Raw genomic sequence first — 18,342 nt, 5'->3', positions numbered from 1 at the left:
GATGGTGTAAAAAGATGATCTCTTCAATGTCGCAACTCGCATGCCAAAAATCGAACGCGCAATATCAAATCTGGATATAATCTAGTGAAAAAGCAGAAATGAGTGTTTTAGTGGCGAGGTCTCTACAATACTGTAGTACCAGTGTTCGAATACCTTGTACTAGATTGAAGAGCACGGCGAACTGTCAAAGAGCCCATTTACAATCTTCAATCGTAGCAGACGAAGTTACTCCGAGGGCCTTGAAAGGTATTACTTTTGATGATTATAAGGAATGCTTTGGTTACAAATCAACGTGGGAATTACTGCGAGCGATTTCTGTATTGCAATTATGCTCTGTCGAAAAGATTGCAGACAACAGTTTAGAGGTAAGATTATCTGACTGGAAAGATGTCTTTTAAACATATTATTATTGTATAGTGCTCAAAATAAAAAAATGCACCAACCTGAATAACTTTTGATGTAATGATCGGATCTTCAAGTTCGAGGACTCCTTAACGGTTTGAGGCAGAGTTGGCAAGGTTTAGGACAGAATGAATTAATCCGTGTTTTAAACCGTCCTGTCTAAAACTCCTTTGTCTAAAATTATCCAAAACCCTTTTGTTCGAAGTATATCACAATTTTAAAAAAAATAATGTGAAAAATTAAAGGGTTAATTTTTGAACAAGAAATAAATTATATTTTTATTTATTAAAAAATTTTATTATTATTTTTAATATTGCATTATTTATCCTTATGCAAAAACATAACTTATCAGTATTAAAAGCATATTTATTCATATTTAAAGGATAAGGTATTCACTTTTGTTGTTCAATGAATTATAAATCTTTTCCTATTATATATTATTTTCCTGTAATAAGTTAAAGCAAATTGTATAAAAAGTATCAAATATTTATTAATATATGAAATTATTATGTGTATAATGGTTACATATAAAAAATTTTTACCTTTTGTCAATGTTCAAGGTTTTGGACACTTTACGACAGTTTCAGTCAGTTTAAGACAGTAAAATCCACGTGTCCCGTCCAAAACTAGTTTAGGACGTCCAAAATCTCAACCCTGGTTTGAGGGAGTGGCCTTAAATATGCTGCTGGTTTCAGAAATATTGAAATACAGCCAAAATATTGGGGACAGTCCAATTCAGCACCCCCAGAGGAATAATTTGTTATGGAAACGTGGAGGAATTTGTGACCCGGCAGATTTAACGTGCACCAATCACCATTTACTACACGGGGTGTCATCGGCTGGCATGATTCGAACTCACGTTCTCACGAACGTGAGTCCAATGCCCTACCAACCAGGCTATTTCGTGAATTCAAATTATTAGAGATAGTTGAGTCTGCGTACATTCTACAATTTTTATGCTTCAGATAAACCAAAAAATCGGATGCAAGCAAAAGATTTAACGAATAACATGGATTGTTTTCTTCCCATCAGAGATATTTTAATTCGCAGGGTGTATTGTAAATAATAATAAAATTTATATAAAGTAAATTCTTAAATTTCCTAAATTTTTGTTTTATTTCAGCAAGTTTTTACTGTAATTTTAAATTTAAGATCAAATTAAGATCTGGTTTCATAACTATACAGGGTGTTCCGTAAATGCTGCGACAAACTTGAAGGGGAAGTAGGGCACATCATAAGGATTAAGAATTACCTTGCAAACCAAGACCGGAAATGTCATCGTACGCTGCTAGGGACGCTTTCTTTTCATGAACTGTTACATCGCATCCCTTTGAACATCAGGTACTTTAATTTATATAAATTATCTTAATTTCTTGTTTTCCATTAATTACTGTCAAAAACTGCCGTCAAATAGGTATAGTATTAGCTGTTTTATCGTAATGATAAGGTGACTAACTGAACAAGCTCATCTAATCATTAAATTAAAATAACATAAAATTAACATAATTATAATAGTAACATGAAATTAAATATTTTAGAAAAATAAAAGTACAAGTTCAAAGTACAAAGTACAAGTAAAAGTACAAAGGCAACAAACAGTACAAGTCAAGAGTACACGAACAAGTCAAAAAGTACACGAACAGCATGTCTTCAATAGGAAAGCGCCCCTAGCAGCGTAAGATGACATTTCCGGTCATGGTTTCCTGTGTAATTCATAATCCTTATTATGTGCTTTACTTCCCCTACAAGTTCGCCCGCAATATTACGGGAAACCCTGTAGAGTGATCTTCATGTATCATTCAATTTTTGCAATAATTTAAAAGAAATTTTTCTAATAATTTTTTTAACATAAAAAGTACCGATCGGTCTGTGTGGGAGGCTGGAACTGTCCTTGCCTCAGAAAGGTCCTGGGTTCGAAACCCGGGCAAGGTCTGGATGTTTCTTTCTCTCTCTCTCTGTGTTCTATGTCCTTTCTCCTGTGTGTGTGTGAATTTGACCCGCCCTATAAACGGGTTGTGGTTGTGTGAATGGCACAGCAGAAGTTGAATTCCTGGCCATAGATGGCGCCACTGAAAAACAGAAACAATCGCATCCCCACTGCCTAAACAGGCATATGACGACAAAAAAAAACATAAAAAGTTTTTTTTTTTGTTATATGCTCAATAGATTTTGAAGACCTTTTTTTTGTTAAACATGGCTATTTTTTAAAACTTTTGAGCCCTGATTTCTTTAAATTTAACTTAAAATCCCTTTTTTATGGAAAAAATGCTTTTAAATTAAATTAAAATCCGCTCTTTAAGTAGAGTTTAAAATTAAACGTATAAGATTAAACAAATAAATAAATAAAAGGATTCAGTAGAAGTTAGCCATAAACTGTACTAACAACAGGTTCTCCTTAGAGAGCATTAAAATCGAAAAAAATTTTTGTAAACAGTTTTAGAGTGCGATTCGTAACTGCATTTCTATTATTATTATTATACAACTTGACATGACTGATAAATATATTATTCCATAAAAAATGAAAACTGAATGACGTCAATTCAACTTGATACATAAATATTTGGACTCAAGAGTGATATGATAAGACATTTTCTTTTTTAACTCTGTTACAAACATGATTAGACAGTTCTTCTTTCGAAATGTTTTAATAAAATGATTGAACCATTCTAAATTACAGACTCGGAGAAGAAAGAGAGAAAAAAAGTAAATTTCGAATTGTTTATCTATTTTGCTGAAGAAAAATGTAACTTTCGTTTTTGTCCCACCAATGTTATCCGACAATTACTTGGATCATTATTACATATTCAGTAACAATAAAAACTTTATGTTATTCCTTTTTTTAAAAAAAAAAAATTATGTGAATTTTCCGCCTTGATCAGGAATGGAATAAATTAACATTAACACCAGGGCTCAAAAAGCCGCCCGGCCTCCCGTTCTCGGCGGTCAAAAATTCCCCGCGGAACACGAATTTCTCAAACCCGACGTCCGCGCGGACGGCCATTTTCCCGTTAATGTTCGTGATACATTTTAAATTTTTGGTATTAGAATTAATGTTCTTTCTGTCTGGGAGTACTGCAGCGATTGAAAGGGGCTTTTCAGCAATGGATTTACAAAAAAAAAAAGACATTGCTTACTGGTCTTAAACAAGAAGCGTTAAACGCAATTATGAACATCTACCTAAATGAAAATCCCCTTTCAGATTTCTGCGCAGAAACCTCTATAAATCATTGGCTTGATTGTGGAACTGGCAAACGTCATATTTGATTCATTTAAAAAAACGCAGTACCCTCGGATAAATTGACATTCCGAATAACTTGATCTTTGGCATTTAAATTATTTCATAAAAGAAAGAAATTATGTATTTAATAAAAGAAACACTAGGTTACTATTAGTGACCTACTATTTCTTTTACAACTGTATAATGCAATCCTAGTAACTACTAATTCATTGTGCAATTTATATAAATGTTTTTAATAAATAAGAGAAAATTATACTTCTATTTATTTAGAAGCTACGGGTTAGTTTCAAAGGAGGACGGGTACATTGTTGGACAAGCCGTTCTTGGGGACGGGTAAAATTCCTGAGTTTTTTTCGAGCCCTGATTATCACTACGTATTTTATTAACTATATTATTTTAATAACTAATTATATGTTCGCGTTTCAGTGAGGTTTAAAGGTGAAATCTTGTAATCGAAACTTCCATAACTTTCCGACTAGCTAGAGCTCTCAAATCTCTGCTAGAGCACTGTGCTAGATGACAGTATAAGTTTAAATCGTTTTCTGACCAATACATAAAATAATTTATATCCAAATAGTATATTGTTATTGTAATGTTATTATTGTATTGCATTGTAATGTAAATATTGTTAATCTAAATTTTACTCAGTTACCGATTGGTTATAGTTCTAGAATTTCAATTGGAGCTCTGTGCCTGAATGCAAGTTACATTTGTTTCCTAAATGGTGTGAGCATATTTTATAGCCATTTTATTGTCAATCGAAATATAACTACTTTATGACGTAAACAAATTAACAAACACTTAACTAGAAAGAAAAAAAATTAAAATCTTAACAGAAAATAATTTTATTTAATTTCTGAAATTTTTATTTTATTATTCCTTTGAATCCCATTACTGTTAGTAACTTTGGAAACAAAATGTTTGTATTGCTCTAATATTTGGGATGGATATCAATTTCGACATACAGCTATTAAAATTTTAACGTATACAAAAGGTGCTGTTGAAATCTTTTAAATTACTAACTATTATAATTCAAATCGCGTCAAGAATTTCTTTTTCTGACCACATTATCTACGTTATTGTTGCTTATCTTTTTAATCTGGAATAAGAATAATAAGCTCCAGACGCCGCTGACCGCAAGAAAATCCGCAACAAAAAGGGGTAAGATTCGCCTTGGAAAGTCCAAGGCAAATTATAATATGTTCCGACGAAGCTAGTTGAACCAACACCTTCTAGAAAAGAGAAGAGCAATGCACGAGTTACCATAAATGAGAAATTCGATCCTTTAGTTGTCCGAACGCAGTGATATCTTTCGTACTACTCCCCACTGCGCAGTTTATGCTCTTTACATCGGAATGCTAAGTTAATCCATGCATACGCCTTTGTTCTTTTAAAAGGTGTCGGTTGAACACAGTATTTTTTGTAAGTAGGGAAGATTTTCTGCCTTCCTCAAAAGTAAGGAACTTAAGATGGCCACTTGCAAATCTAGCCAAACCAGTCTGGGCTCTTCGGTCACATTTAATGTTCAACAGGGTACCAGGGGATGTCCTATGATACCAGTGGTGTGTAGGGGGCATACGGCTTTTGTTTCGCCAATCTGTCCGCTACCTCATTTCCGGGAATATCCACGTCTGATGGGATCCATTGGAGGTAAACATCGTTATTCTCAGAGATTGTCCTTAGTTTGTACAGAATCGAAACGCTGCCGACCGGCCAGTGTAGGGGGCAGGGAACTGTCCTTGCATCAGAAAGGTCCTGGGTTCGAATCCCGGGCAAAGCATGGATGTTTCTTTCTCTCTCTGTGTGTTCTATGTCCTTTCTCCTTTGTGTGTGAATGTGACCCGCCCTATAAACAGGTAGTGGTTGTGTGAATGACGTGGCAGAAGTCGAATTCCTGGCCATAGATGGCGCCACTGAAAAACAGGAACAATCACACCCCCACTGCCTAAAACAGGCATACGACAAAAAAAAAAAAAAAAAAAAAAAAAAAAAAAACGAAACCCTGGTTGCGTCGCTTGCAGCAGAGAAACCAGCCACTTGGATGTTGTAGTGAGCTGAGGCTGTCCGATAAAATCCATAATTCACTAAAATCACCTTCGTAGGACAAGATAGCATCATATTGGTCGCAATGAACTCACTCCTAAAGACAGAACAATAAGCAGGGTTGCGTTGTTTAAGTCTCAAGGAGAGGGATTCTAATGTAAGTGCATTATTTATAGCTGATGAAAGCAGCAGAGAAATTAGTGGGTGTTCGTGGTCTCCGTCTTCTCTTCAAACCAACTGTCTACAATCAGTTTGTGGGTGGAGAAACAACTGAAGAACTCAGAGCATGTACTCGGAGTTTGGCCCGGACGGGAATGAGAGCGATGTTAGCAGCAACTTTAGAAGAAGATGTGGGAGAAGGAAAGTAAGAATTGTCAAATAATTCCCTACAACACTCCTATTGGGTGTTCCTCAATATCTGCCCTTACTATGTATTTTTAAAACTTTGTTAAAATGAAGTAAAAATCAATGAACATTAGCAGTGTCAAATCAATGTTGAAGCGATTCAGCACCATGCCCTCCTTCTGATAAAGAACTAATAGTGTTTGTTTTTTCTTTTTGCTTTCCGAAGACGATACCAAGCACCGGCTTAATTCGTTTTTTTTTTTTTTTTAAATTTAGACTATGGCAGGGCATAACTCGTTCGTAGCGCTTCCTATCTAGTTTGCGTTGCCTTTGCACTAGATTCTGTAACCGAATATATACCACTGTATTGGTTAAGTTAGAAAAAATTCTTTCATCACTTAATTATTGAGAATAATAAAATCAATGGCGGAATTAAAACTATCAAATATCAATTTATTTGAGGATGAAGCTTAAAGGTGATTCTTTGAGCAAGGCGAATGCATTTAAACTCAAAAGACAATAAAGAGAAAAAAAAACTTATTATTTTTATATCTCTTGTTTTCTTTCCCTAATTTGTAAAATGATTTAGAAACATGTAATCGTTTTTCTTGCGTAACGAATTTTTTCGTTCTATTATTAGCATTTCTGTTTGACTTTATTCTTTACAAGGATTTAAAAAATTAATATTAAGGGCAGTCATTACGTGACATCTTGTATACTGTTTTGCACATACAAAAAAAAGTGCCGAAATGGTGGAAATTCTTAAGAAATAAAATCTAAATCGAATATTTGTTTAATATTTTCCAAATATAATAATAGTAATAAATTATGTTTACTCAGAATCTTCCATAATCACCACCTATATACATTTTAAAATGCTTATTAAAAAGTAGTACTATTTTAAACTAGTTAACTATTAAACTAGCTACTAAACTCTAATATAGTCCACCACGAAAGTTTGTAAAAATCTGTAGACAGTATTTTTACTTATTTTAGTTTCACAATGAAAATTTCATATTTTAAAACTGTGAAAATGTTTTGAATCGAAGATCGAATAAAAACCTGAACATTTTTTTAACCGATAAAAATATTCTATTACACTGTAAATATTTCTGAATAGAATTGACTGACATAATCGGCATTCTAGTCCGACATTGGTGTACTTCAAACGTGATCTGTACACGCCTATCTTGACAGACACGTCCACTTCGATTGAAACGTGCCCACTTCGATAGATGGTCCACACTGAACTGTTGACTTGCAATTTGTGACTGCGACACTGTCATCATCCCACTGTTGCTACTCAGTCTCGATCACATACAACGGCTTCTGTACACACTCGATTGCTAATTGCAACACAGGAGCGATGCTCTCACAACCATGATCTTAATACAGCTTTCCAGGCGACGCACAAAAACCACAATGAATGAACTAGTGATATCCATTTATCGAATTCTATCACAAATAAAACTCTGGAGGGGGAGTAATGTAGTATAACTAACACTACAATAATACAAATCACTAGTTCATAAGAGAACGTTTTGATTCTATCTGGGGATTGATGGAGACATCGTCGACACTCGCCCCACAAAGTATTTATAGTAGGTTTTTTTTCTATTTTTGCATATTTTATTCTAATTCTCGTAAGGCAGGTCGGTTTTGTTTAACTTTGAATTTAAATGTGTTTCTGAATTTGTATTTTACCCATAGCTCACGAGATAAATCTTCCTAAACTTATCAAAACTATCTTAGGCGAGTGTGGTTAATGCAATTTCCCTTGATAACCATTTGATTTTATTTCAACGAGTATTTTGTTGTATTTATACATTTGCATTTATTTTGTTTCTCGTTACTATTTAAGAAAGACTGAGCAGCTATTAACTGTAAGTTTTTACAGTCACAGCGTCTTAAACTGCCAGTAGTATAGTATTGTATATCTATGGTATGTTAAAACAACGAAAAGGCTATAATTGGTTCATTATTTATAGGGATGAGATTGTTTACAACAACAACTGTCAGAGGATATTGAATGCGATTGGTATCGTCACCACTGAAGACATCAAGTCCCCAATGATTCAGTTGAAGCTGTCAGGCCTTCTATCAGCCGATATGCTCGTGAGTTTGTTTTAAAACCATTAAACTCAGCTATAAAAAAATTTATTTTGTCAGAGAGTGCCCACGATCTTTCTTTCTGAACCATTGGGCATATTCAATAATATCAATGCGAATTTTTTTACAGGTCAAATTCCGGCCTCCAAAAGAAGAATCACGTGCATGTACAACAAATGTCCTTTTTTCATTATTTTATTTGCCATTTTGCAACCGTCCCAATTTTGAGTTTACGACTATCAAAGTTCAACTCCGTAGCCTTGTAATTTTGAACTTAATGCAGAAGACAAGGGAACTCCTGGATCAAGTATTGGTAGAAATTTGCTTTCGTGGAAGACTTTTTGATGGAACTCATCCTCATTTGCCTTACATGGAGAGGAAAACCACGAAAACTTCCCTCGGTTAGCGTAGCGGCAAAAGGAGTTTAACCCACGATCCGTCTACCTCTGAGGATAGTTTTCGTCAGCACTGCGGTCGGTGCGAGCCGGGTGCGGAATTCGTTTCAACCAGCCATCGCTCGGATCGAACCCGGGTCACCTCATTGGGAGGCGAGCGCTCTATCCCTTGAGCCACCACGTCTCTATTTTATTTACCTGTAATTTTTTTAATGTTAGAAATTGACATTGTAAAAATTTGAATGTGCTGCATATGTTGCCTACTTTAGCCCCACCCTTTGACCCCCCAAAAAATGCTGGATTGTCAAACACGTTAATTTAGATATAAATTTATTAAAAATAAATGTAAAGAAAAAAAATCAGAATGTTTTTTTTAACCACGTTTATTTAATTTTCGCACCACATTTCTTAAAGCTTCCGCATTGCAATAAAAACAAGACAAAGAATTGTTTTTCAAAGAACTGTTGTAGATAATTTTTATTTTCTGTAGTAAATATTTGAAGTGCTTAGTTTTCTTATCGATTTAACTATTAATAGTCACAAACAGCGTATTTGAATGTCCTTTCCATTAAAATTAGACTCCACCAACGGTAACATTAAAACCTAAATTGATTTTTTTAATTCCTTGAGAATTTCGATTTCTTATGAGTTTGAGTTACGATTACTTTCAGTTTTAAATCAATAATTGTAAAAAAAAAAATAGTCGATACTACCAAGTTTGAGGTTCATCTTCTCTCGTTTCTACAGATGAAACATGCCTCGTTAGTTATGCCTATATCACATCAACTGGTTATAAGACAATGAATGCTTTCATTCAATGAATCTTCTACATAAAATGTAAAAATTAGGTTTGATTGCTTAAGCCCTTGTGCTAGCCACCAAGGACAGATAATGAATGACTCTAGTCAAGCGGAGGACCTTTGCTATATCTAATTATTGTTTATACTCAGTTTTAAAGTTAATTCTTAATTAAAGAACTAATTTAGTTCATTAGAGATATTAAAGAATAGTTTTCATTTCAGCTTACTGTTGGCAATATTTATGCTGGACATAATAATAAACTGTCATTGATAAAAGCGTTGGCGGAAGGAATGTCAGAAGGAAAATTACAAGTATGTAAAAAATGGGATACGATATAGAATTGCTTTCCTTTTTTTAAGAGAATCTATTTAATTACTCAACATGGCTTTATTTTTTTAACAGGATTCTTTGTTAGACGAAGCCCTAGATGAAGCACAGAAAAGATGTTTAGAGCGCGCTCTTGAAAGGTTTAAAAAAATTGGCACCGTAAGTATTATTTCTAATTGGGTTCGAACCCTTCGAGAAGAAGAGGACTATGTATACCCACACGTGTGACGTATGATGTCAGCAACGGCTGATCGTTTATAAGTAAAAGGGCATGTTAAGAGCTAGCTAAGTTCACATAAGTGAGAATGAATACAAAAGGCATATCACACATCGAATTTATTGAAATATAATTCTTTCTCTTCACTGTCCTTTACTTAACTTAGATTTATTATTTGTTTATCTATTTTATTGTAACAGTGATATATTTTGGTTCTGTCTACCTGGCAACTTCGATGCTTAATTAGTTTGTTTATCTTCAACATGGCTTCATATCTGTCTTTGTGTTAACTAAGAAATATATGGTGAAAAAATTGAAATCTTGGTGAAATAATCTTTGTATAAGAATATAGCATGGATCATTTAAGAGAACTGATGGTCGATGCGCTTGGTTACACGAAATAGAATGGAATGAACAGTTGTTAACGTAAACAAATGTCACGTTTCAATAACCAATCAGAATCGAGATAACCACACTACGTTACCTGCAGTTATCTCATTGGTAGCAGAGGGCATTTGTTTTTTAAACTTGATGTTTTTATGGTGGCATTGGTAAATAATAGCGCAGTGATCAGTTAGCAAAAAGTTGAACTAACTGAAGTTTTGTAAAAACAACTGTACGAAATCTCTATTTGGATATGCTAAGGAGAACTACGTTAAATTCGTTCAGTTTTTTTTCCGGTAGAAATTTTAGAATATAAGTTTTTGTTTTTTCAACCTTATAACTTTTAAAATAATTTTTTTGTACTAAAAATCTTTATAATAAGTTCCATTCTATTAAAACTGAATGATGCTTTTTCAGGAAGCAAAAAGAAAAGGCGTCAAAGTTTTGGTGGATGCAGAGATTACTTACCTCAATCCTGGCCTGAGTTGCCTTGCTCTAGCAGCTGTTGCAGTTTTCAACCTAGATGCTTCTGTGATATGGAATACTTACCAGTGTTACTTGAGGGTAAATTGAAAACATCTCTGCTTTCATCTTTATTTACAAAGTGTGTGTGTTTCTTATTTGTTTCATGATACCGTGAACAATTTTTTATGATTAAGTTTTTTTCCATAGAAAACTATTTTACAGTAGTTTGTTTCAGGCTTATATTATTTGGACCCAATTCTAATTGGTTTTGCGGCGCATCTACCGAAAATTACTGTAATCGACTAAAAAATACTGATTTCTTTAGGAAAATTAATTTTGACGTAATTTTGAGGATCAAGTAAAATATATTTCTTTCTTTCCAGTGGAAAAAAATCCTTCACCAAAACACAATTTTATTCTCCAAATTTATGATTTTATCGTATTAGGCGAGGTGGCGAATCCTTAGCGAGGGCCCTGCATATTTAGTTTTGGTACCCATCATAAATTAATTATTTTTCTGACATTTGTAAAATTTCAAGTTAACATCTGTACATTGCACAATGTAACCTAAAATTTAATTTCCTAATCGACCATGTACTTTTATAGGACGCTGAGATACTTCTAAAAGAAGAATTATCGTTAGTAACTGAGCTAGGGTGTCATTTTGGAGCAAAATTGGTCCGAGGTGCATACATGAGCCAAGAAAGAAGTCGTGCACAGAAATTGAAGATTTCTGACCCTGTTTGTGAAAACTATACTGCAACTTGCAACAATTATAATAAGTTAGAAACATTTTTTTTTTCAAAAGAAAATTTTGGTACCTAATTTGGTTTATCGTATTGATGGGCAGCACTATAAGCCCCGCTATTCTTTTTCTATTTATTTACCAAATCCGCAATTTTATATTATTGATTTGTTATATACTAAAACTTTAATTTTGTATTACCGTATAATACTTAATATGAATGGACCCGTTATTTAAAGCTTCATGCGAAAGGTGTTATGAATCTTCATAACACCTTTCAGTTTGCTCTGGATAAGGGGTAGTTAACATTTTCATCATATCGCACACTTTTGTGTTTTTAATGGTAGAAAAAATACTCTTACCACCCCCATCGTTAAACATTAACTTAATCTGGAGCATCTGTAATTTATTTGTAAACTCTTAGTGATGAGAGTTAGTAAAATTACGTAATTAAACTTTTTTTTTAAAACTTATCAATAACTTATGTTTAATTTTTAAGTCTTATTATTGTCTTATCAATTTAACTTAATATACATAATGTGTATTTTTAGAATCTTTGAGGAAATTAAAATCAAAAAAGTGTACACATTAAGAGTAAAGTTAATATTTTAACTAGAGGACTGTTGAAATGTAACCTATCATCACCGAGGAAGATGGGACTTAAATCATATAAAACCTAAATGATTGCCAAAAGAAACAGAGAAGAGTGAAAAGGCAAATATTAGAAAAAGCTTCAATGTTTATCAGGCAATAAAACTGATTTTGCCTAATTTTCATCCCACTTTTCTCACTTGTGATTCAACAGATTTTGTTTTCCCCTTCGTTTCTTCCTGGCATAAATTTTAATTTACGGCACCAATTGTGTATACTTTATTTTATTTCATTTTCGACAAGGATTCTTAAAGCACGTGTACTAAGAATAATGATTGCAAAACCCCTGTATAAGCTTAGAGTGATAGACGAGAAAAAAAAGTCAATGGGACAGTATCATCTGGTTTATTTAATTGAATCATAATTAATATCCGGTTTGAAATGTTTTTTTTTTAAATAATTACATCAGAACACTTAAATTAAGTTGAATTCGAATTTTAAAATGTACAGTGTGCATAAAAAAACAATTAAAAAAAACTAACCTCTCTGAATAATTTTTGATTCAATGATCAAATTTTCACGTTTTAGGACTCAATCTTAATGTTTCAAGGGGATGACCTCAAATATGCTAATTAATATTTGCAGACGATATTTTAAGTTACGAAATCAGACACAAAAACGTACTTTCTCTGAATATGTATTTTTTTCCACCGAAATCGGATTTCTGACCCCCAAAATATAGAGTACCCGCAATCTGGAAAATATGGTCCCAATTGTTTGGTCAGGAGTGCTGTCCAAAGTTTGGATTCCTTAATTTTAATTTTACTTTTTGCGTACTTCGCTATATCTCGAAACCTTTTTAAGCTAATTGAAAAAAATTTTGCTCACATTATAAAATTCAGCTGTCCAAAAGTAATTCCACGCAAAAAAATAATTTTTAGAAAATATTTATTATTATTTAAATTAATAATGGTCAAAAAAATTTTGAATAGTAAGGTATACAATTTTGTGCGCAATTTTAAAGAATATAATTTTAGATTGCAGAATACAAATTTTGAGCAAAATCGGTCGAATAATTCCTGAAAAATCGAATTTTAAATATATGACTTTTTTGAAATTTAATTTCTCATTAACTATTTATTCGATTTTGCTCAAATTTTGCATTTTGCTATGTAAAATTATATTCTTTAAAATTATGCAAAAAATTGTATACCTTAGAATTCAAAATTTTTTCCATTATTGAATAAAATAATAGCAAATATTTACTAAAAATTATTTTTTCCAAACTTTGGACCGCTATCCTGACCAAACTATTGGGACCATATTCAGATTTCGGCTACCCCCTATAGTTTGGGGGTCAGAAACCCGAAACCGTTTAAAAAAAAGATATGTGTCTTCATAGAAAGTACGTTTTTGTGTCTGATTTCTGAACTTAAAATATCGTCTGCACTTATTTTTCAGCATATTTGAGGTCCCCCTTTCGAGCCATTAAGAATGAGTACTAGAACGTGAAGGTCTGATCATTAGATCAAAAGTTATTCAGAGTAGTCCGTTTCTTCTTTTTTTTGGTACACTGTACAGTATTTCATAAAAAGCACTTGATTTAATTTTGTCACGTGCAAATTTTGTCACATGTAAAGGGAAACACAAAACAGAATATTACATAGCTGTGTCTCCTTCAAGTAAAGAAAGTTTAGAACTAAAATAATGTTTTAATAATGTAATGCTCGATACAAAAAAAAGTAAATAAATAAATATTTAATGTGAATTTAATTGAATGAGCTTTCAAATGTTCGGAAAAATGACTTAATTTATTTGTTTTATCTTTTGTAATTGATTTTTTATAAAAATGAAATATGCTTTGAGCATGAGGATGTAGAGCTCAGTCTATAAAGTTTTTTTTTAAAAAAAAAATCTCTTCTAATGTGTTTCTTATTTGTAGGTCAACATAATGAATGACAACTACAGCACTTTTTTAGGCATCGTATTTAATTTATGATTGGTAATTTATTAAAAAAGAGTCGTCAACTTAATTTTTTACCTTTCATAAAAATACACATTTTTTTAAGCAGCAAATACATAGAAATATGAAATTCAGGCTTTAGAAAAATTGTATTATTCTGCCAATGATTCTATTTATGTTTTCTAACATTCTGTTTTATTTAAATTAGCTAGATAAATGATAGATTTAATGCTTTGTACTATTTTTTTTCTCCTTCAGAATTCTATCGTTTCTACTAGACAAACATTACACAATGGGTCCACAGTGTCAATTTATAATTGCTAGTCATAATGTAGAAAGTATAAAATTTGCTGTGAAAAAGTAAGTATAGATTGTATTTTTTCTTTCTTTATATCTTAGCAACAAAACTACTAGAGTTTCAATAAACATAAGATTAGTTTTTTAATTTATTTACCATCTCCTATTTAACTTATTCTTAAAAAATGTAAATTTGTTACCAAATAAAAAATAAATAAAAGACAAGAGCGAAAAGAAAGAATGAAACTCTAAAAACATTCATATATTACTCAGTTACTTCAGGAATTAGATTTTTCTTTTTTTGCAGAATAGAAGACATGAACATGGATAAGGATCTACAAAGTGTCTGTTTTGGTCAATTGTATGGAATGTGTGATCAAGTGTCCAATCCCTTAAGTAATATTATATCACCATTTCCTCCCACCTTTCATTTCTGTTATTAACATATTACATATTCATATCCTGTTATAAGACTAAAGGGTTTTTGATTACAAACTCAGCTGGATCAGAAATTCAGCAATTTTACTTGACTGGTTTCTCATTCAGGCAGTTGAATCTGAGAGCAATTGAATCACATTTTCTGGAAATTGAATCGAATTAAGGTTTATGATTAGCCTTCTTTTATCGAACGTCAAAACCTTTTGAGATTTTGTGCGATCTAAAAAGAAACACGTTTGGATAAAAATTTAAATTTCATGGAAAAAATTAAGCTGTAGGTATTACAACAACATACATAACAACGGCCTTATTTCGTCATTTAATTAAAAGCAAATTAAAAGTAATTTAACAGAATTCAAAGTAAACTAGCGTAACACATTAAATATTTTTCAAATTAATAAATTTGAAATTTCTACGCTTGAATAAGAGGATTTAATTCCTATTTGAACTTAGTTCCTTTATTTTTTTTTATTATTTTAAATATTTCATACGTTATAGTAAATTTCCAGATAGAAAAAAAAATAATTAAAAGAAAAAATCGTAAACATTTAAGTTATTTTTAAGAATATGAAATTATTAATCAATGAAAAGTCGCAGTCACGTTTAAGAATAGAAACTCAGTATTTCTACATTGAAAGTTTCAGGTCAGTTGTTGTTCATTCACGTCGCACTAGAGCTGCACAATGGGCTATTGGCGACGGTCTGGGAAACATCCCTGAGGATGATCCGAAGACATGCCGTGACAATTTTGATCCTCTGCGGAGGGGATGGCACCCCCGCTTCGGTAGCCCAACGACCTGCACGCGAACTCGAGCACTTTACGGTAGAACAGTTTAACGAGGACCAATACCGCACACCCTCGGTCCCTATGCAGACTAATCCAAGTGATCACCCACCCGCACACTGACCGCAGCCAGTGATGCTTGACTTCGGTGATCTGCTGGGAACCGTGTCTTAACGATCAGTCCACTGTGGGACACATTGAAAGTTTCAGTCACAAGAGAGTTGCAGTTACCAAGATGCCGGTTTGTAGCTACTTTATCTAAGCATCCGTCCCGCAGTGGACTGATCGTTAAGACACGGTTCCCAGCAGATCACCGAAGTCAAGCATCACTGACTGCGGTCAGTGCGCGGGTGGGAGACACTTGGATCAGTCTGCGTAGGGACCGAGGGTGTGCGGTATTGTTCCTCGCTAAACTATGCTACCGTAAAGTGCTCGACTTCGCGTGCAGGTCGTTCGGCTACCAAAGCGGGGGTGCCATCCCCTCTGCAGAGGATCAAAATTGTGATGGCATGTCTTCGGATCATCCTCAGGGATGTTTCCCAGACCGTCGCCAATAGCCTATTGTGCAGCTCTAGTGCGACGTAAATGAACAACAACAACAAAATTATCTAAGCATCCAGGGCTTTAACTATACATGCTTCTTGCCATCACACTCGTGTATTAGTGCTCATTATTTAAAAAACTCTTCCATAATTGAAGGGATTTTATTTTTAGAGAAGCCTTAGCAACCTATAAAGAGCTGCCAAAGTTAGGGTAACGATCACAGACAAACTCGCCTAGGAAAAATAAAAATAAATAAAGAGCTAGAGTTTAAGTGCTTTACAGTTTCGGATCAAAACTATAATTTTAAATTATAAATACCATCTTGCAGTAAAAAATTATCTAGGCTTAAGAACGAACTTTAAACTTAAATATTTTATCATTTATTAAACTTTTCGAAAGATTTATTTTCCAATGCCCACATGGATTGACATTCGTCAATTCAGGCGTATTAGGACAGATGTGTTGGTCACTCTTTTAGTCCACCATATTAGGTGGATCAACGTTGCTCCCACATTAGAACGGAGAATGAAAGAACATCCATGACTTTGTCCGGGATTCGAACACAGAACCTTTCTGATGCAAGGCCAGCTCCCTGACCCCTACACAGTCCTGTCCAGGGCCGGATTAACCTATAGGCAAACTAGGCACGTGCCTAGGGCTTACGAAATTCAGGGACCTACGAAAAACTTGGGAGAAAAAAATTTGTTGACAAAAATAATTTAACTTTAAAAACAAGTGTATTTTGCACAAAATTATGAAGATACAAATAAAAATGTAATATTTTTCGGTAATAAATTATTTTGCAGAATCTTCTGATCTAATATATTACTTTTTTGGATTCAACGAAATCTTGTATTATGCTGTCGAATTCCAAACTACGCAAAATGTCGCAAATTTTACCATATATTTTGAAAAGAGGGGAGGAGTGGGGAAAGGAGGGGAGGGCCCAAAAACGGCTATGCCTAGGGCCTACGAAAGGTATAATCCGGCTCTGGTCCTGTTGGAACTCCTTGAAAGAAAACCTTAACAATTTGCCAAGATTTTTTTTCATCTAGATAAAAATTAACAAAACTTATGTAAATTTTTTCATTTTCTGCAAATTTTATGTACCTAGTAAATGCAGCGATGGAGAAACTTTTCAAATATTAAAAAATTACATTACGAACGCTTCATTTCTACAAGACTGTAATGGATTTTCTTCATATCGACATTTTGCGCCATTTTCAGAATTAGCATAGCGAACGTTGACTAAAAAGAAAATAGGCTAAACTTGACCTACCAGTCATAAATAAATGTTGCCAACTCATGACAATTATAGGATTCAAAATCTGATACGGGTTTGGGGAATGAGCTTTCGTCAAGCATCTATTTTTTTATGAGCATCTATCAAGAGGTATCTCAAGAATGAATCGAGTTAGCATGTCTTATATATTGGTGGATTGATGTTTAAGAATCATAGTAGTAGTTACGACATAATACTCCTTCACCAGAATTTTATTAGGGATAGAATTCAATCGAAGGGATACCACTAGTTGCTGTATTTGCGAATAACCGGGAGAGCTGTGTTAAGTTGATAAGATTTTGAACACTTGTTGTGAGAGCTGTATTAAGTTCACGGTTGCTCCTGTATTGCTATTAAAAGTCAAGTGTGTGCAGGATCCCGTTGTGTGTAAATGAGACTGAGAAGCAACAATGAGAGGAGGTGGGCAATGTGGCAAGTCAATTGTTAAATGTCAACTATCTATCGAAATAGGTGTTCGGTCTGGAGGGTCACCTATGTGGTAAGAGTAGTTATCGACCATGCTAACCTTCATCTAACAGAAGGTACCCTAAGATTAAAACGGGTTAGCATGTTTTATATACTATAAAAAAATATACACAGAATAAAAAAGAAATGTTTCAAATATTTCATGATAAATTATTTATTTTATGCAGTGAGAGTTGGTCTACCAGTCTACAAATCCATTCCGTATGGTAAGATAGACGAAGTGCTACCTTACTTGGCAAGAAGAGCGGTGGAAAATAAGAGTGTCTTAGAAGGAGCGAGAAATGAACTGATTTTACTCAAGAAAGAACTCAGAAGAAGAGTACAAAGCACACTTCACATGTAAATCTTAATGTAATTTAATAAAAAGAAAATATTAATGATAAAATGATTTTTTATAGATAACCGTGAGATTTTATTATTTGCTTCTGTTTATTTTCCTGTTTGTGAGAAAAAAAATGAACATAGAAATAATTAACTTTTAAAGTAA

The 18,342-nt window shown here is 33.3% G+C and overlaps 1 protein-coding gene across 1 annotated transcript; it reads left to right on the top strand.

Moving 5' to 3' along the window:
* On the top strand, window positions 1-18,257 carry LOC107456183 (hydroxyproline dehydrogenase). The gene is made up of 10 exons (XM_016073970.5): window positions 1-365; window positions 5,860-6,047; window positions 8,017-8,143; window positions 9,555-9,644; window positions 9,736-9,819; window positions 10,679-10,825; window positions 11,333-11,508; window positions 14,284-14,385; window positions 14,630-14,718; window positions 18,023-18,257. The coding sequence occupies exons 1-10, from the start codon at window positions 99-101 to the stop codon at window positions 18,196-18,198; spliced, it is 1,446 nt and encodes a 481-aa protein (XP_015929456.2). The 5' UTR covers window positions 1-98; the 3' UTR covers window positions 18,199-18,257.
* The last annotated feature ends 85 nt before the right edge of the window (window positions 18,258-18,342 follow it).

This window comes from Parasteatoda tepidariorum, chromosome 2, assembly GCF_982258835.1.
Source record: "Parasteatoda tepidariorum strain Cologne lab strain chromosome 2, Ptep-v5.0, whole genome shotgun sequence".
NCBI classification, from domain to species: domain Eukaryota; kingdom Metazoa; phylum Arthropoda; class Arachnida; order Araneae; family Theridiidae; genus Parasteatoda; species Parasteatoda tepidariorum.
The sequence above is the reverse complement of the archived record's forward strand: the minus strand, read 5'-3'. Positions and strand labels throughout refer to the sequence as shown.